At 36.3% G+C, this 26856-nt stretch overlaps 1 protein-coding gene across 16 annotated transcripts in view; it reads right to left on the bottom strand.

The window, feature by feature from the left end:
• LOC123513061 (protein unc-80 homolog) overlaps positions 1–26856 on the bottom strand; it is a 154928-nt gene that overhangs the window by 11013 nt on the left and 117059 nt on the right. For 10 of the 16 annotated variants that reach the window (XM_045269877.1, XM_045269885.1, XM_045269887.1 and 7 more), the window contains 17 exons: positions 26578–26688; positions 26224–26453; positions 24176–24371; positions 12394–12494; positions 11625–11742; positions 11133–11275; positions 10754–10931; positions 10298–10450; positions 9861–10064; positions 9408–9653; positions 9209–9229; positions 7877–8000; positions 7546–7761; positions 6985–7169; positions 6677–6845; positions 6109–6249; positions 1780–1947 (listed from right to left, as the gene is read on the bottom strand). In XM_045269877.1, coding sequence (XP_045125812.1) covers positions 1780–1947; positions 6109–6249; positions 6677–6845; positions 6985–7169; positions 7546–7761; positions 7877–8000; positions 9209–9229; positions 9408–9653; positions 9861–10064; positions 10298–10450; positions 10754–10931; positions 11133–11275; positions 11625–11742; positions 12394–12494; positions 24176–24371; positions 26224–26453; positions 26578–26688 — 2704 coding nt within the window. The remainder of the gene's footprint in view (positions 1–1779; positions 1948–6108; positions 6250–6676; positions 6846–6984; positions 7170–7545; positions 7762–7876; positions 8001–9208; positions 9230–9407; positions 9654–9860; positions 10065–10297; positions 10451–10753; positions 10932–11132; positions 11276–11624; positions 11743–12393; positions 12495–24175; positions 24372–26223; positions 26454–26577; positions 26689–26856) is intronic. The other 6 variants (XM_045269888.1, XM_045269889.1, XM_045269890.1 and 3 more) reach the window with 3 other exon arrangements.

Here is a 26856-nt window from a genome sequence, read left to right as displayed (position 1 = left end):
AGCTATGTTACTCTACCATACAGGGAGAAAAGAGAGACAAAGAGAGAGAGCCAGGTAGAGCACCAGTTACTAAGTATGAGCAAAGCCAAAGTACACCAGCTAGAGTATATATATTATTTTTATGGCATTGGCTAGACATTCATATCATTTCATTTGGAATTAAAGGGGTCTACTTAATAACATGGACACTTTTATAATTAGATAACTTGCAAAGGATAATTATTATATTTACTACAGGGTGTTATTTAGAGGTAAATATTAAATTAACAACAATTTCTACCTAATACTATATATATTATACATAATTTTATGAAGGATTTTAAAAGTGCCAATGTATTTATGATATTCTACAGTGCTAAATTTAATATATATATGTATATATATATATATATGTATATCCCCATAACAGTGCTTCCAGACACATCAGGTACAGTAGCGGAAGCAGGGTGCACCCATCCCTCAGTTTACAAAGTTTTCCAGCAACAAACCTCCCTGAGCTAGGTCTTATCAACAACAAAATTAGATAAATTACCTATCTTAAAGATAAAATAATACTACCATGCTACTGTACTGTTTTCAAATGCCTTTTTTTTATTACTTTCTACTTCCCTGAATCCATGAGCAGTGCAAGAGACAGCCACAGCTTTGGCAATATTTCAGGATAAAAAATACCAGTGAGTCAACCATCAAACATGGCATACCATCACAATGGACAACACAAGATTCTCATAAATGGACATAAAAAAGGGGGATTAAATTTTTAAGGAACAAAAGATAAGGATCACAACAGTAAAAATGCACAAATATAAATGTGGTTAGTATGACAGCATAATATCGCATGCCAATGTTTTACAATATAGATAGGATTGATTGAAATGATGAACACTTACCTTAATGCTGAAGATGGCATTACTGGTGGAAATGCTGGTGAAATCTGACTAATACCTTTAGCATGCAAACTGACAGACATGTGAATTAAGCACAAATACATTGTCTACTTTGTGAAACCATTTAGGGATTACAATATATTATACCAGTACATTACAGCACACACTTGTATCAAATAATACTTTTAAGACTTTAAGATTGCCTCAAATTTCCTATACATGCCAAATGAATGTAGGAACCCATGAAGAGCACTGAACAGTATATGAAACCAACATTTAACTAAGGAAATTTTTTTTCACTTCAGATGATTCATGAATACATCACAAAACATGTAAATACATTAAAAATTAATCTTAATATAATACATGTAATATATATATATATATATATATATATATATATATATATATATATATATATATATATATATATATATATATATATATATTCTTGGTTTCTTATCACAGTAAAAATTTCAAAAGATATTTGTTACCTTTAACAGTGCTTTCTGTTCAGCATTCAAAAAACAAACAAAATAAAATTTGTGATCATTCATCCTATAAATATTAAAAAAAAAAAAAAAAAAAAAAAAAAAAAAAAAAATTTCAACAAGGAACACATAACATGCTATCCAAGTATTCCATGATCACAAATTTTAATCAAATCATAGCACCTCAATAAAATCATGTTTTCTACAATTGTATTCCTATTTGAAGCTCAAGACTACCGGCTGGACAAGTAGAGCTGTAAACAACACTTATCATCAGCTACTTCTTCCTGCTACTGTCAAAACAGTACAAGTCTACCACTTTGTAAACTCGAATTTCATCACACACCAAAACACCCACTATGAGAACACTGTAGGAAGGCTGCTAACAGCCTCTACAGTACCTTTCCCAAGATGTTGGGACTCCCAAGTATAAGAAGTCCTCCTAGCCGCTGACAGCTGGTGAGGCTGAGAGTCTTGGGAAGGGAAGGGTGTAGAGCGGGGCTCGGAGCGTACTGACAGGTCGCGGTGCAGCGCCAAGGAGCATCCAGTACTGCTGCTGGATACTGAGCCTGCTCCTCACAACCAGGAGAAGGGCAAGGATCAACATGGGTGAGGTAGGGGACAGTAGCAACAGTTTCAGGGCAGGGGGAGGGCAAATGCTATATGCCTTACCTTCACTGTAAACTGCACAAATCAACAAGTCCTTCATAGGGAATGTAGTGACAACAGCTATAAGTCTATCTTTGGGCACAAACATTCACATTTTCACAGACACTTGCACTATTTTTTCTATTTTCATACTCAGGAGTTCACGGTTTATACGTCTTTTACATTCATGGTTGTAATCATGGAGCCGCAGTAAAGTTCAAGTCATGAATATAAAGATCTTGAACTTCATGGAGACAAGTACACCATCACAAGTCCACTCACTATGTTGTAACAAATTTTTAGAATTTAAAAAATGTACGATCATTTCAACGTAAATTAACATAATTAAGTTTAGAAATATATTGATAAATCCAAGCCATGAGGAAACTTATATAGTTCAATACATCTGCTCTTTGGTGAAAAATATAGAGCCAAGAAAACCTTTAATTAGACATACATACATCTTTGTGATCATATATGAATATACTGCATTAGCATACAGCTCCTTGAATACCAAGAAATTCCATGACATATTTATACTTTCATAATTATAATTTGTATATTTCATCTTTCATTTATTTCATGTAGTAATATTTGGTAGGAAGTTGCACTATTTGAAAATTATGATATTTACAATAACATTTTGCTGAGTCATCGTAGAAATTAAATACGTATAGTAGTTAAATTCATCATGATAATCATTATTTATTGAGTCCATTAAATTTTGTTTACTTTCAGTGTTGTATTCAGTGATGCCATATCCTGGTGGTAGTAACCAAAATTCTAAATCTCAAGCAGTATAACTATCTGTTAAATCCAATTGATCAAGCAGCTCATGCCAAAAGGGATGTAAACACCCACTGGCTGCCTCTTGAACATATCCTCAATACATGCAACTCTCAGCATTAGAAAAGAACATCTCTTGGATAATTTGAAGAAACTGAAGACTTACTTGAAACACTGGTTGGGGTTACTGATGTGACTAGATCTAAATTTTGAGGGTGATAACATCAAAAGGAATTTGATATATTGAGATAATAAAGGGACATACAGCTTGATAGAAAAGGACTATAGTATGTATGGGGAAAGCATCTCAATTTTTTCATACATCAGCAGTTAATAAGATGGGGAATAAACTATCAAAGACTGAGAATTTGGGATATAAAACAAATGAATAATCTACAGTTAAGGAAGCATGTCAGATTTTTCAACACTGCTATTGTTTAAGTCAATAATCCATCTCTTTGTGACTGTCAACTTTGATATAAAGTTTTTTTCTATTTTACTATCTAATTTCCCTAACATAAAGGATGTTATGTCATAAAATCAACTTCCTTCATTGCATAATACATATCATTATAATATACACATATAATCCGCTACTGTTTGCATGAATGTAATGCAGGCATTGCACTTCTCATCTTATTATAATGAATGAAGAAATTAACAACCTAGTTAAAAGATGTCAAGTAACATAAATTATATAAAATCCAAAACATTCAATATTTTGTAAATCGTAGCTCACTCGTCACTTTTCCAAAGAGATGGTTCATATGCAAAGGATCAAATAACAATCAGATTTAATGAAATTCAAGTAAATAGAAAAAAAAAATTATGAAAGCTGAAAGAAAAGATATTATCTGTAGTATCAAAGACTAACATCTATAGCATACATCTGACAGAGTTTACTCTGTGAACAATACAGGCACCACTTCCATCCATGCTGAGCTTTAATGTTTATGCAAAACAATGGCCAACAACCAGCCTTCAAAACAGTAGCTTCTCACAAGGAAATGCAAAGATGTTGTTATGAAATAGTCAAGTAGCCCAGGAATCTCTTGTACATTTTTTTTTTGCTTTAAGATGCATATTCAGTGATATTTGCATAATTAGCTTTTCTGCATATCAGTGATGCTAAAATCAAATCAAATATCACAATACCTATGGATATTAGAAACATGTACTTCAGCTTTGTTTATGTCATTGATTCAATGAAAATTTTGGGGCTGCCGTGGTACAGTGGAACCATGCGTGCTTTGGGATCCGAGTGGTCTCCAAGCGCACGGGTTCGAATCCTGTCCACGGTCCGAGTGTAGGTTGGGCTTCCTCACTCGGGGCAACTAGCCCATAAATTCCCGTGAAAAGCCCACATGGTATAAAAAATAAATAAATAAATAAAAAAATAAATAATAATAATAATAATAATTCAAACATACTCATGGAATCCTGACATCAGTTCCTCTATCTTGAATGCATTGTGGTTGATGTTGATATCAAATAAATACAACAGTCAATGGAAATCAAAGATAGCTATATACCATTTAATTGTCATATGCCTTTTCTTAATAAATGTGCTTATAATGTATAAATGTGCTTTTAATGAATATGCATTCATACAACATGCAAACAATAGTTTTCAATCTTATGGAATCAATAAAATAAAATTGGCAATCCTTTGGAAATATTTCAAGCTTATGGAATCAATGGAATAAAGTCAACAATCATTTAGAATGTATAGTAATGTTTTTACTTTCAAATTCAGTAAGTTTTCAATAATACATAATTTAACTATCTTGTAGAAAGAAAACCTGATGTAATAATTTAAAGATTGTGTTAAAATTTATTCATCTAATTTAAAAACAGTGACATAAACAACACTGAAGTATTTGTATAAGCTTTTATAAAGGAATATATTTACTTAATAATATGCAGATTGCTAGTCATGCAAATTCACTAACATATAAAAAATATACAAAAAAATGTAAAAGAGATATTCAGATTCACTATCTGAGCTACATGATTGCAAAAAAAGCTGAAACACAACCAGCAAACAATAGCATATAAAATTAAATTGCCTATTGAAAAGTACAAAAAAAGGAATATAACATTGCACAGAAATTAAGTAAAATATACATACAATGCACACAAATGCAAAAGCCATTCATGTACTGAGAAGAGACAACCATGACATCTTAAGAGACAAATGAAACAATTAAATCCACAAATATTCACAAGGCTCATAAACTTAGGACATGACACACACACACACACACACACAAGCCCGGTAGCTCAGTGGTTAGAGTGCTGGCTTCACAAGCCAGAGGACCGGGGTTCGATTCCCCGGCCGGGTGGAGATATTTGGGTGTGTCTCCTTTCACATGTAGCCCCTGTTCACCTAGCAGTGAGTAGGTACGGGATGTAAATCGAGGAGTTGTGACCTTGTTGTCCCGGTGTGTGGTGTGTGCCTGGTCTCAGGCCTATCCGAAGATCGGAAATAATGAGCTCTGAGCTCGTTCCGTAGGGTAACGTCTGGCTGTCTCGTCAGAGACTGCAGCAGATCAAACAGTGAAACACACACACACACAGGAAAAGGATACAAACTTATTTTGTGGCTATACTCATCCCAATAAACTTAAATAATAAAATAGATTAAATTAGGTTTTTATAAAGCAACAATATAAAATGATAATTTAGGTTAAGGTAAATGTGAATTATAAGACCAAGAATTTTAAACGTATAATTAATACAAAATGTTCCCCAAAATCATAAAGTTTTGTTCCTTGTTAATGGTATGCTGGCTTCTATATAAAACAAATATCAATGTAAACAAGTAAAACAACATAACAACCACATTTTGTTTATTTCAGAGAAGTGTAGTCTATTTCCTTATTATCATTAATACTAAGTGTATATTCAGACTGCAAACCATCAATGTGCCTTTTAATGGAGAATGGAATGATGGTGATGGTGATGACTATACAGTGAAGTATCCATGCATGTACAACTTGTACATGAATGCTGTGCAACAGTATTCAAAATATTAATTGAACAACAATGACTAAATCCACTGTGCACAAAAGAACAAATGCATACATCTCACGAGTGAACAACAATAGATAAACATCAAATCCTTGGAATACTTGCTGGCATAAAAAAAAAAAAAAAAAAAAAAAAAAAAAAACCAATAATAGCAAAATAAGCAAGAAAAGATAAGAAAATTATTACAATGAATCACAAAATATCTGCCAAGTGTGCTGCTGTGAAACTAAATCAATATTACCTGCTACTATCCCATCACTCACCTGTAGCCCTAAATGGAGGAGAGGTGAGGGATGGGGCAGGGCACTCTGACGGAGGATCAGCGTAAGAAAGTCTAGGTCGCCGTGAAATGTGAGATATTTCGCTCTGAATCTCCAAGGCTGGTGGTCTAACATTCTGGTCTCCTGATAATAAAAAAAAAAAAAAAAAAAAAAAAAAAAAAAAAAAGCACAACATAAATCTTAGTACTGACTTTAGCTACAAAGGTTTCACACATGACACTGCTAGTGTCAAAGAATTAGAAATAAGTGTGTCACTTAATCTTTCAATGTTTAAGGAGTAAACAACTAATTATAGTTTCCTCTTTTAATTTGTGATCTATTAAATATCACTGAGTCAGTCTGGCCCAATCTACTAGTCTATGTACATGCTATTCATTGGAGCAAAGTCATCCCCATCTGACAGTCATGGGTTAGGTGATACAGCAACATTTGTTAGATGATTCATTAACATAAGCTGATAAGTCTCAATACTGATGTAAAGTGATTTTTTTGTTTGCCACTGCTATCAGTATATAAATAATTTTGATCAGCTTTCAATGCTTTGATGTACCTGATATTTTAGCAGTAATCAGCTCCTCCTTCAGCTGCTTAACCTGATGGGCAAGATCAAGAAGCAGAGAACCCCTGCAGCGAGGTGGTGGCAGTGACCAGCCATGAACTCGCTCCCGAATGAGAACCTTGTAGTTTTCTGTGTTCTCATTAGAACATTCTGTCTGCAACTGTAATGTGAGTGATATTGTGTATTCAGTTGTCACTTAAATATTCATTATAGAAGTATACATCTACTATATCTGTGCTGTCTAGGAAAAAAATTACTTATTTGATTAACATCAAATACAATAATACAAGTATTCATACCTTGATGAGGATAAAAGGTCGCATTTGGATAAAGAGTGGTGTGCGAAATGAGACTACAAAATCCAGAAAGTCCCAAAGAGCAATGCCTCCTTCCCCACGCACATCCATATCCTTAAGACAGTGCAAGACTCTGTGCCAGTCCTGGGAAAGGTTCTTCTCAAAGCACACCATCATCACTTTCAGCCCTAAATGCAGGGGTTGGTAGAGAAATGATTAATTATGATATGTTAAACTCAAATGAAAATCTTATACTAGAGCTGTAAATGTGAAACTGTAGAAGGTAGAAATTTTAAAAGGTTTGTTATTTACAATCTTTATATCATTTATCAACAATTCACGTAAAAATTAGGTTTAATGATCATTGAGCCTCTTAATTCTGTTTTCCTCCATTCATTTAAATGAAGATTGCTGACTGATGAGTAACAGGAAATTAAAATCTACATACAACAAACATTAAAACTCAACAGCATAAAGTGTGCGGCACATAATTTCTTTCCAGGAATTATTTTTCTCCTATAAACAGTACTAAGAAAAAAAACTAGCATTATGTACATGTCTTACCTAGAAAAGAAATTCTAAGAATACTGGGTTTGACTTTTGGATAGGCCCGGGGATCCAGTTGCTGATGTGACCATGACTGTGAACGAGGATCTGACCCTGGCATGGTCTTGGTCTGTGGACCATGTTGAGGAGCAATCTTGGCCAGTGGAGGGTTCATAGCATGTAGCACAACAGTAAGGGCAAAGCTAATGTCTGCTTGCCTCATTTTGGGAGCATCTGTGAGTAATATGCATAACATAAAGAATATGTAAATAAATAAAAATAGGAAGTTAAAATTCATTATTTTTTACATAAGGGTATTAAATAATTTCTAGCTTAGAGAACAACAGACCTTTACGTCCACAGCCAACCCGAAGACAGAGTGGAAGCAATAAATTCATGATCATGTTCTCTGTCTTGTCAGATGTTGGAAACAAGGAGGATCCACCACAGATCTGCTCCAAGGAGTAGGTGACCTGCAGTACAGTTGAATCTCAGAATTTATTAGTTAAAATAATTTCTTTCATAAGGAGTATGAAAAAATAAATAAATAAAAAAAATAAAAAAATAATAATAATAATAAAAAATAAATAAAAATAAAAAAAAAAAACACACACACACACCTTAGGTTAACTGTAGATAAATTAACTGCTAAAATCCATGCAAAATTTCTAGTTATATATGTATTTAAAGCAAGCATGAAGGATACTGCAGAGGCATATGAAATTTTAAATGAAAATATATTAACATGTAACATAATTTTGTAATAAATTCCTTCTTCCAGCACAGTGATAGAAATGAAATTTTTCCATCAATTACTGACTGACTTCTCAATAGATTAATTTAATTAGAATTATGTTTCTACATACGTCAGGTAAAAAAAATTACATACATGAAACTATTTGGCAATGATAATTAGAACCAAATGATCCAGGGAAAATGATAAAATCCAACCTGATTGATGTTTAGATGCTCTTTGCATTCTTTTATAAGTTTAAATTTCACACCATTATATGCAACAAAGTAAAAAAATTTCAATATTTCTTTTTAGTAAAGATAGTTTATACAGATTTGGAAGATGTACATATAATTACAAAATAAAGCAATTGGGTATGTCAATACTTTACAAGTAGAAATTTTCAACTATGGATAATTACTAGAGTGCATCGTACTGAGGGAGTAATAAAGGTAAGAGAAGTAAGTAATCACTGTCAAGATTAGATGAACTAGAATGTACTGTAACTCTTATAAAGAGTAACACTACTTTCTACATCTACATTTCCTTAATTACCTGAAGGGTTACCTGTTTTTACTATAAGGATTATAGTTTGCATGGAATGGAATGTAAACGATTGTATGATAGGAAGAAACAAGAAACAAGAATATACAATTACACAGAAAAAGCCAAGTAATATATTATTCTTGTTCAATTTATCACTCTTTAAATTACTTATGTATCATCATAGTACCTACATCAGAAACATGGACACAGTTTAGTGATATCTTTTTTAATAACTTTCATGCATTAACTTTAACATTCCACTTTCAGGCAGAGGACAGGTGCTCAGGGTCCAGAGGGTATCTGCTTCAGAGAGTCTAATGTTGGGCTCTGAAGAAATGCAAATTTATATAAGTAACATTGACAAAACTATAAAACTCCACTTTAGCCAATCCTGGAGCTCACCCCGGTTACATCGCTGAACATCTGCAAGAGAATCAACATGTTATTCGAAAACTATGACTACCAAAAATTGAACTTTAATAAATCAACATTATTGTGAAAAAATAGCCATAAATATCAAATAATGAAATGATATAAAGAAAAGTACAATGTAACATTTAATGGACTAACGATAAATCATCTTTTTCAAACTTCAACTTACTCCAAGAGCCAAAATCTGCATGGCAATAATTTTCACGACCATGGAGCAGAAGTGTGGAGGTGGGGAGTGTGAAAGAGCAGCAATACTGTGGCCCTCCATCTCAACTGTGCGCTCCCCTAAAATAAGGGACTGACACACCTGGACTACCATTTTCAGGTGAGGCAGGTGAGCAATGTATGGGTATTTGGATAATGTGCTGTAGACACCCTTCAGAAGACTGGCTGCTGCTCCCCAGTCAGTCAGACGCTGAAAGTTACAATATCTTAATCATTCTAAAGTCTAAGTCATCAGTAAATATTTTACAACCATATACATATACATTTTAAGATATATCCTTATTTATCAAGGAATTTCATACTAGGATTAAATGCCAGTTACTATGAGCCTGATCTACAACTCTATCAAATGTAAAAAATGTAATATTTTAAATAAGTCAAGTAGTCATGTACTCACCCTAATAGAATATTTCTTGGCAATTTTATTAAACATTTTATCTAGCCTCCTGAGAATATTGACAAGGGCTGGTCGAAGGTCCTCATGTGACCAGTCAGGGTGAGGAAGGATTTCATTCATATAGCGCTGAAGTCCTCTGCATCCCATTGTGGCTGGATCATATGGCGCCACTTTTAGCAGACTGTGAGCCACTTCTGCTAGTCGCTAAAAGCAGAAATAATTTTTAAAGACATATTTTTGCTTTTGCAAAAAACATATCTGATTTTACAAGGAAGAAGAAAAAAAAAAAATAATAATAATAATAAAGAGGCTTCTATTCAACATATAAAGATTAGGTGAACAATTTTACATGAAAGATAAACACTGACCTTAATGTGTGAAGATCACATAAATGTTAAGACCCAAATTCACTACTTTGAGAAAGAAAAAATACTTACAAGATGACTCTTGGTATCAAGAAGGTCTGAGTGTTTACTTTCCTGACCAGACTTCTTATTAATATCAGCTAGTCGTAGTGAACAGGTAGTGAGAAATTCTGCCACAACATTCAACAGTGTGTCTCGGGGCTGTCTGAAGTCACAACGTAATGCCTGGGCAAAGATTAAATTATTCATAGTATGTACTAATGTACTGTTATCACTATCCATTAACTAAGATGGTAGGTGTTGTAATTTTTCTTTCAGTATTCATGAAGTCTTATTCAAGCATTACTAAATCTGAGAGATTAAACTTCTGTCAGTATGATAATGTTATAAATACTTTGAATATTAGCTTACAGTAATACAGTATCTTTCTAGACACATACTGTATATAATATGCACCAAGGATTAAGAGATGTTTCAGATCAAAGCTAATAAACTTCATAACCCACTAAATATTGAACAAAAACTCACCTCTGAATCCTCAATATCTCTTTCATAAGCTTGATACCTCTTTGAATCACTCATGTACTTAGAGTGCGAGTCATCATCCACCTCAATGGCTGGGTTGTAAGCTTTAGAGGCCTTTGAGTAGGTCACTCGACTGGAGCCTTTGCCTTCTCCTGCTGACTTCTGAGGACCTGTGTAGTTCCTAAGGGGAACAGAGTTACTTTCTTCAGTGGCCTTTTTTATTATTTCTTTAAGCATTCTGAGAGGCAGGTCTCATGCTTATAAGGGTTAACTTTTGGTCATCTGATGTCACCTTGCATTAAGTAAATATTCAAGGCCTGATTCCTCATGTATCATTTATACTGAAATAGCATAACACCAAAGATTTTGCATGTGTCCTTACTTTGCAAGAGGTTCGCTGTTTGTAATAAGTGTCTTCATAGCAACTGCTATGTGGTGAATGGTCTCCTTCTCTTGCCGCAAGTCACGGCCAGCAGTTGCCTGCAGATGTCGCAACACCAGTCCCAAGATGGCTTCTAAAATTGTCTGTTGAAATACAAGTTTCTTACCATTCAAAAAATATGCAAAATCTCACTTTACATTAGTTTTCCTAGCAATCTGTATTACAAAAATTAATATACATGTAAAATATTCAATTTCCAGTGCTGATGAATATATGTATTGGAGTAAGAATGCATGAAAAGGAATGGATGTTACAGAAAATACTGAAAACCTGATGATAAATAAGCTTATTAAGATTACTAAAGTAAGCATATACTTAATTCAATTTATATTCAAGACCTTCAAATATCAATATATATAATTCATTTAATCAAAATATTCAATCAATGCACATAAAGTTTTCTCATCAAAAGGAAACAAATCTAAATCTAACCAGCATTTGATGTCCTCTTCTAGAGTCTGCTGAGTATGCCACTACTGTGACGCACATATCCACAGCTTCCAGGAGAGTAACAGAGTCAGATTCCTCATGGTAGCAAAAATCTAATGCCCTGAGAAAGATTAAAGGAAAAATCAGTCAAGCATTGACTGAAATTTCATTTTCATCTAGATGTGAACATATTGAATCTAAAAGTATAAAATAAAAAGGAGTGACCAATATAGCAGTCTTGAATTATGCACAAAAAATTGTTGTACATCCAAGTGAGAAAATAATAAAAGAAAATTGTTTATGCAACAAAGAAAGGAATATATAATTCCAAAAATATATTAATCTTAAGGTTTTTCATCATAAACTAAAACAAAGTGAATGGTATGTCTACAAATACTCCACACACCTTACACTCCTTACACTGCAGTAATCTTTAGGACCTCTGCTGGGATATGAAAATTCTAAAATACTTTTTATGTTTCCAGATCACAGAAATATATTTTAAGACACATTTCTATTAAATGTTTTTAAATAACAATTATAAGAACATAAGAAGATGAGGGAAGCTGCAAGAGGCTGTCAGGTCTACACATAAAAGTCCCTGTAGGAGCAAAGCTACTTAATTTCATCTATCATCCCCATCTATAAATTTGTCTAATCCCCTATTGACTCAGCACTAACCACATAATGAAGTACAGTAGTACATTAATTGTAATAACAGCCATTTCCCTAACTTATAAATCAAAACTAACAGCTTGGATTGCACACTTACTTCAGGGGCTTGTCTACTGTGACTAAATCAAGTATGTGCAGAGGATCCTCATGATGCTGCTCAAGGGACAACAAGATGTCAAAGAGGCGTTGAGGCTGGATCTGGGGGGATGGGGAGGAAGAAAAAAAGTGATGTTCTGGAATGTTAAAATTTCATGTTGTGAGTGACAAGCAATACCTTAGTTTTTCATTCTAGAAGCAAGGCTATATATCCATATTGTTTATTTTGGTCAGTTAATAACACTGAGGTTGAATTATATTTGAAACCTGCTCATACAAGTCCCTCATCAAGACCTGACCTCACTGTTTTCTTTGGTATAGTCACTGACATGCTAGATAATTTCTGATGCATTTCAAGTTTCACTCTTCCAAAACAAGTGGTTATTTTCAGAGCCAAGGCCAAAACTATTTTCCTAAAATAAATGTATTGTTATAAAAATTTCAATTCCTAATTTACTTACATTTTATACTTAATTTCAATCAAATTTCTGATTCTTTTTAATCATATGAATTAGAATATTACTCAAATGTTAAAAAAAAAAAATTTCAATAGAACAAATTCAGAACATGTAACTCAAGGTGCAACACACACACACACACACACACACACACACACACACACACACACACACACACACACACACACACACACACACACACATCAATGTGGATAATGAGAAACTGATCCTGAGAGAAGAATAAGACATTCGAAGCACAAGATCGCACAGTAAAAAGCTGAGGAAGGCAAGATGTCTGAGAGATGTTAAAAAATATAGTTTTCCACAAAGATGTGTCGAGACATGGAACAATTTGAGTGAAGAAGTGGTGTCAGCAACAAGTGTGCATAGTTTTAAAGAAAAATTGGATAAGTGTAGATATGGAGACGGGGCCACACGAGCATAAAGCCCAGGCCCTGTAAAACTACAACTACTCGTAGATAAATACAACTAGGTAAATACACACACACATACAGCACATAATGTCCATACCTTTAAGGAAAAATTTGATAAATGGAGATATGGAGACAGGGTACTATGAGCCCTGCTCGAACCCTGTACCATACAACTAGGTAAATACACACACACACACACACACACACACACACACACACACACACACACACACACACGCAAACGTGAAACAGTTTGAGTGAAGAAGTGGTGTCAGCAATGAGTGTGCATAGTTTTAAAGAAAAACAAGGATAAGTGTAGATATGGAGACCGGGCCACACAAGCGTAAAGCCCAGGCCCTGTAAAACTACAACTAGGTAAATACACACACACACAACTGAAAGAAATGGGACTGCCAATCTTACAAGATAGAAGAGAACATGGGGACTTAATTACAATGTACAAGATAGTGGCATTGAAAAAATAGGAAGACCTGGTGCTGCTGACAGATGGAAGGACAAGAGGACATGAAAGGGTCAGGATGAGGCAGCATGAAGGATATTGGAAAATACAGTTTTCCACACAGAATGGTGGAAAAGTGGAATGCATTGGATAAAGAAGTTGTTACAGCACATAATGTGCATAGCATAACTTTAAAGAAAAATTAGATAAATGGAGACATGGAGACAGGACACTCAAATCTTGTACAATACAACAAGATAAATTCAATTAGGGATATTAGGTGTCTTAGAGAGATGATTGCCAGGATATTAGAGAACCAAGCTCAGCTGTTCATGGAAAATAGAGAACTGAAAGAGAAATGCGGAAAACTAGAAAATATTGTTAAAATGAACAAAGACAAAGAAAACAATGAAAGAATTAAAAAAAGGAAAATAGTGTCCTTAAGAACAAGTCAAAGAACTATGAAGTGGCATTGGATGGACTAAAGGAAAAAGTTAACATTAATGTAGGGGCAGGAGAAAGAGTGATGAGTGAAACTAAGCTGGAAACTAAGTGGAAAAAGAGCATCGGGGAAAAAAAATAATAAAACATACAAAGTGGGATATTTGGCTTGATGCAGATGTTAACAGATATTAGGGTGGCATTTCATTTCATGGAACAAAGTATGAAGATCATAACTGCCATGATCAGACCCAGGTTGGAATGTGCAGTAGTGGTGTGGTTTCCGCATATGAAAAAAAGACATCAAGAAATTGGAAAATTCAGAGGATACCTACAAAGATGGTACCAAATATACGACCTAACTTAGAAAGAAGATTGAAGAAAATAGGATTGCCAACTTTGCATGATAGAAAAGAAAGGGGAAATCCAATAACATTGTACAAAATAGTTAACCACATTGAGAAGATACACAGACAAGACCTAGTGTTAATGAAAAGAAATGGATCTATATGGACAAAAGGACACGCAAAGAAGATCGGGAAGAGTCAGTATTTGAGGGACATTAAGAAGTATAATTTTCCACATAAGACTGAATATTTGGAATGGTTTAAATGAGGAGGTCATTACAACAACCAGCATATACATATTTAAAAAAAAAAGTTAGATAAATATAAATATGGAGATAGGATATTAAGAACCCTGCTTAAATCCTGTAATGTACAACTTAGTAAATGAATACACAGATGCAGTGTGGGGGGAGGGGGGTGGAGCTACGCTATGTCACAACTGACTGCTGCCTTGCATGTGCCGTGTTGCATACCTATTCAAGGCATGCTATGTACCACCTGACTTTTTTGCAATTGCTGCACACGGTAGTTTCCACGCTCAGTACTTCGGCGCACAGTACCTACACCTGTGTACACACACACACACACACACACACACACACACACACACACACACACACAAACACTTTGATAAATGGGGATATGGAGACAGGACATTATGAGCCCAGGCCCTGTAAAACTACAACTAGGGAAATACACACACACACACACACACACACACACACACACACACACACACACACACACACACACACACACACTTTGATAAATGGGGATATGGAGACAGAACATTATGAGCCCAGGCCCTGTAAAACTACAACTAGGGAAATACACACACACACACACACACACACACACATTGTGTGGTGATATTTGGTGTGGAGGAGGATAAGACACCGAGTAAAATGGAGAGAGAGAAAAACATAAAAAAGGTGATAAATAATATCATTAATGTGGTGCAAGAGGAGGGAAAAGACCTAGTACAAGAAATAGAGGACTTCCATAGAATTGGAAAGTTCACAAGAGAAGGTATGAGGCCAATAAGAATCAAACTTAAGTCACAAAAGGATGTAGATGAATTGGTGGAGAAGTCATGGAGGCTAGCCCAGCAGGAAACAACAAGGAAGATTTGGTTGAGAAGAGATCTCGGTGAAAAGGAAAGAGAAATGTTAAATGAGTTGAGAAAGGAGGCTTTGAAAAAAATGAAGAGAGGACAGAAGAAGAGAAGAAAGAGTTTTTCTGGAGAATCTTGGATATGAGACTGAGGAAGTGGTTCATAACCCAGAAAAGTACAGCAAGAAAGGACTAAAGAAACTTACATATGAGCGAAATGTAATGTATTCCAACATAAATGGAGTGATATCGGGATTTTAGAACTCAACGATTACTTGAGGGACAAGAACCCAGATATTGTGGGTCTTACTGAAACAAAACTGAGAGAGGGAGAAGACCTGATGAAGGTTGGAGAAGGAAATATAACGTTTGGAAAAGAAATAGAGTAGGTAAGATGGGAGGAGGAGTGATGTTGCTGGTTAAAAAGATATAAAGGTGGATCAAGTGAAAAAGGTATGGGAAAGGCAGAAGTGCTAAAGATCAGAGCAGAAACTAATGAAGGAAAAAGAGGCACTACATAGTGGTGTACGTACCACCTAAGACAAATGCATGGTCAGTACAGGAATATGAAGAAATGATAAGTGATACAGGAACATGTCTGGAAGAAATGTTGGGTGGCTGTGAACGAACTATAATGATGGGAGATTTTAATTGTAAAGAGGTGTGTTGGGAGGACTGGTCAATGGAAGGATCAGAGACAACATGGGGAAATACACTATTGACACTGGCAATGGAAAATGTGTTAACTCAGTGGGTCAAAGAAGATACTAGGTTTGGAGGAGAGGGAGCATCGTCAAGACTGGACTTGGTCTTTAGTACAGAGCCAATGGTCATTGAGGAGATGAGGGTGGAGTGCCCTTTAGCAAAGAGTGATCATGCAGTTTTGGAGTTCAAGGTGATAGACGAAGAGAAATCTAGAAGAAATGAAGAATATAAAGTGGGAAGATGGAATTATGCCAAGACAGATTTTGGAAACCTAAAGAAATTCTTTCAAGAGACAAATTGGATGAAATTCAAGAGTGCTAAGGAGCAAATGAAAAGTGGAAGGAATTTATAAAAATATACAAAGAAGGTGAGAAAAATTTGTACCAATAAGACAACATAGAGAAGTTGGAAAGCAGGACTGGTTTAACGATAGATGTGAAAAGGCTAGAACAAGAAAAGAGGATGCATGGAAGAGGTGGAGAAGGAAAAGACGGATTAAGCAGTGGGAAAGTTACAAAAGAGCAAGAAATGAATATGTGTTGATTAGAAGAGAAGAAAGAAAGAAACAAGAAAAGGATATAATTGATAAATGTAAAGACCAACCAAGGCTTTTTTACAGACATGTGAACAACAACATCAAAAATAGAGAAAGTATTGAAAGTTTAGAAGTAAATGGAGTATACAGTGAAGATCCCAGGAAATGGCAGAGGCTATGAATGGATGCTTTCGGAAGGTATTCACAAAGGAGACTGCTTTTGACAAACCACTGGTAATGGAACAGAAAGGGATTATGAAGGAGTTTCAAGTAACGGTGGAGGAGATCAAGAACATGATGGGGAGTTTAGAAGTGAGAAAAGCTGTGGGACCTGATGGGGTATCAGGATGGATTTTAAGAGAATGCAGGAGCAATTGGCAGAAAAAGTTTGTGAAGTAATTGATGCCTCATTAAGGGAAGGCGTAGTGCCCCAAGACTGGAAAAGAGCTAACATTGTCCCAATCTATAAATCAGGTAACAAGAGAGACCCATTGAACTATAGACCAGTGTCACTTACAAGTGTGGTAGCTAAGATGTGTGAGAGGGTGGTGAAGACTAGATGGACAGACTTCTTGGAGAAAAATGACATACTTTGTGAGTGTCAATTTGGTTTTAGGAAAGGGCGTTCATGCACGACAAACCTGATATGTTACTATTCGAGGGTGATAGATGTAATACAGGAAAGAGATGGTTGGGCTGATGGAATATATCTGGATTTAAAAAAGGCCTTTGATAAGGTACCACACCAGAGACTGATCTGGAAACTTGAAATGGTAGGAGGAGTGCATGGCAGTTTACTAAAATGGATGGAAGACTTTTGGTAGGAAGAGAAATGAGAACAATAATTAAGGACAGACCATCAGAATGGGGATTGGTGGAGAGTGGAGTTCCACAGGGATCAGTGTTGGCACCAGTAATGTTCGCAGTCTACATAAATGACATGGTGGATGGGGTGTCCAGTTATGTGAGCCTATTTGCAGACGATGCAAAATTGTTACGAAAAGTGAGATGTGACAAAGATTGCGAACTACTCCAGGAAGACTTGGACAGAATATGGAAATGGAGCTGTACATGGCAAATGGAGTTCAACACGACAAAATGCAAGAAAATAGAGTTTGGCAAGAGTGAAAGAAGAATCAGGAGTATGTACAAGATAGGAAATGAAGACATAAAACCAGTCATGAAGAAAAAGACCTTGGGGTGACAATTACCAATGACCTATCGCCAGAGAGACATATAAACAAAATAATTGGAGAAGTATTGAACTTATTGAGGAACATAAGAGTGGCGTTCGTATATCTAGATGAAGAAATGATGAAGAAAATAATTACTGCAATGATAAGACCGAGGCTTGAATATGCAACAATACAGTGGGCTCCGAACTTAAAGAAACACATAAGGAAACTAGAGAAAGTACAGAGGGCTGCAACGAAAATGGTGCCTGACTTAAGAGATTTGACTTATGAAGACAGACTGAAAAGAATGCAACTTCCAACCCTGGAAAACAGAAGAGAAAGGGGAGACCTGATAGCAATATACAGAGTGATGATTGGCATGGAAAAATGGATAGGGAAGATCTGTGTATGTGGAATGGAAGAATGTCGAGAGGGCATGGGAAAAACTAAAATGGCCACTTATAGGAGAGATGTGAAAAATATAGCTTCCTCATAGAAGGGTGGAAGCATGGAATAGTTTAGACGTGGAAGTGGTCAACGCAAGGAATATTCATGATTTTAAGAAAAAGCTGGACATTAATAGATATGGAGACGGGACAACACGAGCATAGCTCTTTTCCCGTATGTTACAATTAGGTAAATACAATTAGGTAAATACACACACACACACACACACACACACACACACACACACACACACACACACACACACACACACACACACACACACACACACACACACACACACACACACACACGGGACATCGTCGATGGCGGAGGTGGTCGCTGAGCTCCAGAGCAATCATCTATAATTCTACAGTTACCTAAGAGTAACCAAGGTGGGAAAGGAGCTGGTAATGTTTGTCCCGTCTCCATATAGTCATGTTAACTGTTGATTAGCAAAATAATGTCCAGTGAAGGTAAATATAAACTGTAGCCTGCGTTTGAGCCATCAGCTGGTTTGTTTACGTCTGCGCAACATGGCGGCCGTGAACTCGAAAGAGGAATCAGACTTCACAGGGTTTCAAGGAATAATGGAGAAGAGCGCTTATGTGAAGAAAATTCTGGAGTTAGAAGGTAAAATTGAAAACTGTTTGAAAAGTATGAGGGCCTGGAAACGAGTTATGACAATGTAAAGAGAGACTGTGCCGATATGAAGAAGGAAAATGCAGCACTGAAAGAGGAAGTTAAGCTAATTAAAGTGAATTGCGAAAATGTGGAGAATCTCTAGGAAAAGTGATGGAGAAGCAGGCTGAATGGAAAAAAGTCAGGAAGTGGAAAGAAAGGAGGTAAATTACAAAGTTGCAAGTCTGGAAAAGGAAATCAAAGAGTCAGGGAGAAAACTTTGGGCCTTGCTGAAATTATAGATCAACAGATCATAGAAGAGAAGATAGCTGAGAAAGTGGTGAAGGTTATTAAGTCAAATGAGACATTGGTGAGGGAAACTGTAGACAAAAAGAGATGTGTGGTGATATTTGGTGTGGAGGAGGATAAGACACCGAGTAAAATGGAGAGAGAGAAAACATAAAAAGGTGATAAATAATATCATTAATGTGGTGCAAGAGGAGGAAAAGACCTAGTACAAGAAATAGAGGACTTCCATAGAATTGGAAAGTTCACAAGAGAAGGTATGAGGCCAATAAGAATCAAACTTAAGTCACAAAAGGATGTAGATGAATTGGTGGAGAAGTCATGGAGGCTAGCCCAGCAGGAAACAACAAGGAAGATTTGGTTGAGAAGAGATCTCGGTGAAAAGGAAAGAGAAATGTTAAATGAGTTGAGAAAGGAGGCTTTGAAAAAAATGAAGAGAGGACAGAAGAAGAGAAGAAAGAGTTTTTCTGGAGAATCTTGGATATGAGACTGAGGAAGTGGTTCATAACCCAGAAAAGTACAGCAAGAAAGGACTAAAGAAACTTACATATGAGCGAAATGTAATGTATTCCAACATAAATGGAGTGATATCGGGATTTTAGAACTCAACGATTACTTGAGGGACAAGAACCCAGATATTGTGGGTCTTACTGAAACAAAACTGAGAGAGGAGAAGACCTGATGAAGGTTGGAGAAGGAAATATAATGTTTGGAAAAGAAATAGAGTAGGTAAGATGGGAGGAGGAGTGATGTTGCTGGTTAAAAAGATATAAAGGTGGATCAAGTGAAAAAGGTATGGGAAAGGCAGAAGTGCTAAAGATCAGAGCAGAAACTAATGAAGGAAAAAGAGGCACTACATAGTGGTGTACGTACCACCTAAGACAAATGCATGGTCAGTACAGGAATATGAAGAAATGATAAGTGATACAGGAACATGTCTGGAAGAAATGTTGGGTGGCTGTGAACGAACTATAATGATGGGAGATTTTAATTGTAAAGAGGTGTGTTGGGAGGACTGGTCAATGGAAGGATCAGAGACAACATGGGAAATACACTATTGACACTGGCAATGGAAAATGTGTTAACTCAGTGGGTCAAAGAAGATACTAGGTTTGGAGGAGAGGGAGCATCGTCAAGACTGGACTTGGTCTTTAGTACAGAGCCAATGGTCATTGAGGAGATGAGGGTGGAGTGCCCTTTAGCAAAGAGTGATCATGCAGTTTTGGAGTTCAAGGTGATAGACGAAGAGAAATCTAGAAGAAATGAAGAATATAAAGTGGGAAGATGGAATTATGCCAAGACAGATTTTGGAAACCTAAAGAAATTCTTTCAAGAGACAAATTGGATGAAATTCAAGAGTGCTAAGGAGCAAATGAAAAGTGGAAGGAATTTATAAAAATATACAAAGAAGGTGAGAAAAATTTGTACCAATAAGACAACATAGAGAAGTTGGAAAGCAGGACTGGTTTAACGATAGATGTGAAAAGGCTAGAACAAGAAAAGAGGATGCATGGAAGAGGTGGAGAAGGAAAAGACGGATTAAGCAGTGGGAAAGTTACAAAAGAGCAAGAAATGAATATGTGTTGATTAGAAGAGAAGAAAGAAAGAAACAAGAAAAGGATATAATTGATAAATGTAAAGACCAACCAAGGCTTTTTTACAGACATGTGAACAACAACATCAAAAATAGAGAAAGTATTGAAAGTTTAGAAGTAAATGGAGTATACAGTGAAGATCCCAGGAAATGGCAGAGGCTATGAATGGATGCTTTCGGAAGGTATTCACAAAGGAGACTGCTTTTGACAAACCACTGGTAATGGAACAGAAAGGGATTATGAAGGAGTTTCAAGTAACGGTGGAGGAGATCAAGAACATGATGGGGAGTTTAGAAGTGAGAAAAGCTGTGGGACCTGATGGGGTATCAGGATGGATTTTAAGAGAATGCAGGAGCAATTGGCAGAAAAAGTTTGTGAAGTAATTGATGCCTCATTAAGGGAAGGTGTAGTGCCCCAAGACTGGAAAAGAGCTAACATTGTCCCAATCTATAAATCAGGTAACAAGAGAGACCCATTGAACTATAGACCAGTGTCACTTACAAGTGTGGTAGCTAAGATGTGTGAGAGGGTGGTGAAGACTAGATGGACAGACTTCTTGGAGAAAATGACATACTTTGTGAGTGTCAATTTGGTTTTAGGAAAGGGCGTTCATGCACGACAAACCTGATATGTTACTATTCGAGGGTGATAGATGTAATACAGGAAAGAGATGGTTGGGCTGATGGAATATATCTGGATTTAAAAAAGGCCTTTGATAAGGTACCACACCAGAGACTGATCTGGAAACTTGAAATGGTAGGAGGAGTGCATGGCAGTTTACTAAAATGGATGGAAGACTTTTGGTAGGAAGAGAAATGAGAACAATAATTAAGGACAGACCATCAGAATGGGGATTGGTGGAGAGTGGAGTTCCACAGGGATCAGTGTTGGCACCAGTAATGTTCGCAGTCTACATAAATGACATGGTGGATGGGGTGTCCAGTTATGTGAGCCTATTTGCAGACGATGCAAAATTGTTAAGAAAAGTGAGATGTGACAAAGATTGCGAACTACTCCAGGAAGACTTGGACAGAATATGGAAATGGAGCTGTACATGGCAAATGGAGTTCAACACGACAAAATGCAAGAAAATAGAGTTTGGCAAGAGTGAAAGAAGAATCAGGAGTATGTACAAGATAGGAAATGAAGACATAAAACCAGTCATGAAGAAAAAGACCTTGGGGTGACAATTACCAATGACCTATCGCCAGAGAGACATATAAACAAAATAATTGGAGAAGTATTGAACTTATTGAGGAACATAAGAGTGGCGTTCGTATATCTAGATGAAGAAATGATGAAGAAAATAATTACTGCAATGATAAGACCGAGGCTTGAATATGCAACAATACAGTGGGCTCCGAACTTAAAGAAACACATAAGGAAACTAGAGAAAGTACAGAGGGCTGCAACGAAAATGGTGCCTGACTTAAGAGATTTGACTTATGAAGACAGACTGAAAAGAATGCAACTTCCAACCCTGGAAAACAGAAGAGAAAGGGGAGACCTGATAGCAATATACAGAGTGATGATTGGCATGGAAAAATGGATAGGGAAGATCTGTGTATGTGGAATGGAAGAATGTCGAGAGGGCATGGGAAAAACTAAAATGGCCACTTATAGGAGAGATGTGAAAAATATAGCTTCCTCATAGAAGGGTGGAAGCATGGAATAGTTTAGACGTGGAAGTGGTCAACGCAAGGAATATTCATGATTTTAAGAAAAAGCTGGACATTAATAGATATGGAGACGGGACAACACGAGCATAGCTCTTTTCCCGTATGTTACAATTAGGTAAATACAATTAGGTAAATACACACACACACACAATAGTAAAGGTAAAAAATGGGGAAGAAGTATATGAGGATGCTGGAGATATAGCTGAAATTTTGAACGACAACTTTTGCAAATTGTTTACAAAGGAGGAGCATTTTATGCTTTTGATTTATGTTAATGATATGCCAGTAGGAATTGATAGTTATATGAACATGTTTGTGGACGATACTAAAATTATGAGAGTAAAGAATGTGGAAGATTGTAACAAGTTACAGGAAGATCTTGATAAAATATATGGATTAGCATATAAAATGCTGACTAATACAAGAGTGGCATTTCAATTCATGGACAAAGATATGATGAAAAAATTAACACAAGCATGATACATCCAAAGCTGAAATATGCAGCAGTGGTGTGGTCTCCAAGCTCTATAAAAGATATAGGAATAGAATGGATTCAGAAGATTGCTACAAAGATGGTGCCAGAACTAAAGGACTTAACATATGAAGAAAGGCTGAAGGAAATGAAGCTGCCAATCTTACAAGATAGAAGAGAATGAGGAGACCTAATAACAATGTACAAGATAGTCAATGGCATTGAAAAGATAGACGAGGAAGACCTGGTACTGGTGACAGAAGATAGAAGGACAAGAGGACACATAAAGAAGATTAAGATGAGGCAGTGTGTGAAGGATATTGAAAACACAGTTTTCCACACAGAATGGTGAAAAAATTGAATGCATTGAGTGATGAAGTTGTTACAACACATAATGTGCATAAGTTTAAAGAAAAATTGGATAAATGGAGACATGGAGACAGGACACTATGACCCTAGCTCGAACCCTGTACAATACAATTGGATAAATACAACTATGTAAATACACACACATTACAGCAACCAACATACACATATTTTAAGAAAAAATGGATTATATATATATATATATATATATATATATATATATATATATATATATATATATATATATATATATATATATATATATATGTGTGGAGACAAGACATTATGAACCCTGCTTGAACCCTGTAATGTACAATTTGGTAAATACACACACACACACACACACACACATGTACACTAGTCAGGTATAACATTATTGATGGTAGAATACAAGCAATCTTATAGTAAATACATTACGAACTGGATCCCTACGAACAGAATTACTTTCCTGCATTATGAATCTATACATCATTTAGTTCAATGAAAGAAAAAATTTATGAATGGAGTAGCAAAAAAAAAATCAGTGATATAAATACTAACCCTTTTTTCTTCTGATCAAAATTTATTAAAACCACAAAATTTAATTTTATTCTAAATTACAGCAATGATGATTCAGCATAATTCATACTAACCTTATTTGCATCACCATATATGGCATTTTCATCCATATCAAGAATGGGTGCAACTGAGCCCAACATTTGGAGAATGAATGGCTTGCGATGGAGAATGTAAAGCTGCTTCACAATAAATTCGACAACAGTTACTACCATCTTGTTGCTCTGATAATTACTGTACACACGCAGAATGGTAGGCATGATGTGGATGTACCTGTCAGAGGATGGAACAGTTAACAGTCATGCACTTTAAAAGATGATTTATTCTCCAACTTTACAGAAGCATATATAATACTACAATATAATTGATAGTGTGAAACATGTTGCAATGCATCTGTTTTATAAAAACACTCTTTAATAAATACAACCAACCCTCAACATTACTGGATTCAGTTTTTCATAGATAAGTGCTGGAAAGAAAATGTACGCCCATCAGTTTTTTTCATGGCTTGCCACCAGTTCAAATCTGATTCACAATGCAGCTTACTATTCCCAACATACACATCACTCCCCCCCCTCCTAACATACACATCTAATTAGCTCTCCTGTCCACACTCTTAAATCTTTTGAATTTTTTAAATGTCTCTGACTGTATACTGTATATTACTCACACAATTCTTCTATCTGTGATTTTTTTTTTCTTTTTAACAATTAATATCCTGGTCATGATTTTCATTCAAGAGATGCACCAATAATTCATGGATTTAACATTAATTAATATCTCTGTTACTTAACACCTGCAGATATTAATGGCTGACTATCTCCCTCTAGGTACATTGAGCTCAGGGCTTTTAGACCTTTATTCTGGAACATTTCAACTTATATATCAGCAAACATGATGTGCATAATTAATATAAACAATGCTTCAGTTCTATTTTTCAGGATGTATGTACACTATTTCTAAAGTGTGTGTGTGTGTGTGTGTGTGTGTGTGTGTGTGTGTGTGTGTGTGTGTGTGTGTGTGTGTGTGTGTGTGTGTGTGTGTGTGTTTCACTGTTTGATCTGATCTGCTGCAGTCTCTGACGAGACAGCCAGACGTTACCCTACGGAATGAGCTCAGAGCTCATTATTTCCGATCTTGGGATAGGCCTGAGACCAGGCACACACCACACACCGGGACAACAAGGTCACAACTCCTCGATTTACATCCTGTACCTACTCACTGCTAGGTGAACACAACGTGAAAGGAGACACACCCAAATATCTCCAGCCGGAATCCTCTGGCTTGTGAAGCCAGCGCTCTAACCACTACTGTGTGTGTGTGTGTGTGTGTGTGTGTGTGTGTGTGTGTGTGTGTGTGTGTGTGTGTGTGTGTGTGTGTGTGTGTGTGTGTGTGTGTGTGTGTGTGTGTGTGTGTGTTTCACTGTTTGATCTGCTGCAGTCTCTGACGAGACAGCCAGACGTTACCCTACGGAGCGAGCTCAGAGCTCATTATTTCCAATCTTTGGATAGGCCTGAGACCAGGCACACACCACACACCAGGACAACAAGGTCACAACTCCTCGATTTACATCCCGTACCTACTCACTGCTAGGTGAACAGGGGCTACACGTGAAAGGAGACACACCCAAATATCTCCACCCGGCAGTGGAATCAAACCCCGGTCCTCTGGCTTGTGAAGCCAGCGCTCTAACCACTGAGCTACTGGGCGTGTGTGTGTGTGTGTTCACTGTTTGATCTGCTGCAGTCTCTGACGAGACAGCCAGACGTTACCCTACGGAGCGAGCTCAGAGCTCATTATTTCCGATCTTTGGATAGGCCTGAGACAAGGCACACACCACACACCGGGACAACAAGGTCATAACTCCTCGATATACATCCCGTACCTACTCACTGCTAGGTGAACAGGGGCTCCACGTGAAAGGAGACACACCCAAATATCTCCACCCGGCAGAGGAATCGAACCCCGGTCCTCTGGCTTGTGAAGCCAGAGGTGTGTGCGTATGTGTGTATTAGTATCTGGATGGGTAGGCTTCAGGTATGTAATTTGTCCACAATCTTGAGAATCATGTCCTAGGAACCTTGATAAAATTTATATAATGATAAATTCTAAAAGTAATACATACCCATTGGTGGAAAAGAAGTTCTTGAAATGATGAGCAGCATTGACATAGGAAGCCATACATAGTCTCAGCATAGACGAGTCTTCACAATGAAGAAGAAAAGCACCATTGATTACATTGAGGAAGAGATGAAGGTCGGTGGTGAATGTAAGGTTGCCAGCCATACCCTCAAACATTCGAGTCACCAGCTGGACCCACATATATTTGTGCAGCTGATCAAGACCTCGCAACTCCTGTAGGATATATTTAAAGGAGATTTAATGGTAAAGATAGCAATTTATTGCAATTTCTTCAAAAGGATTGCATTTACATATCACGACCAATTATGTTAAAAACAATAATGCATTTGACATTGACCTTGCCCATGACTCCTCCTTTGTAAAGGTTAAAGTCTGCCTCAAGAGCTTTACGTGGGAATGATGGTAACTTGGTCAACTCTTCATGTAGGAAAAAGACTCGCTGAGCAACCTGCAAAACACCAACAATAGTAATGTCAATAGATTACATAAAATAATGAAAACATCTATAACCACATATATGTTAAATTTACAAATCTAGAGAAAAGCATATGACATGGGCAACTGAATAGAATGCAATATATAATGAATTCCAGTTCAGTGCACCAAAGAAGTTTCC

Source organism: Portunus trituberculatus, chromosome 35, assembly GCF_017591435.1.
Source record: "Portunus trituberculatus isolate SZX2019 chromosome 35, ASM1759143v1, whole genome shotgun sequence".
Lineage (NCBI taxonomy): Eukaryota > Metazoa > Arthropoda > Malacostraca > Decapoda > Portunidae > Portunus > Portunus trituberculatus.
Note: the sequence above shows the minus strand (reverse complement) of the source record. Positions and strands in the feature narration are given on the sequence as shown.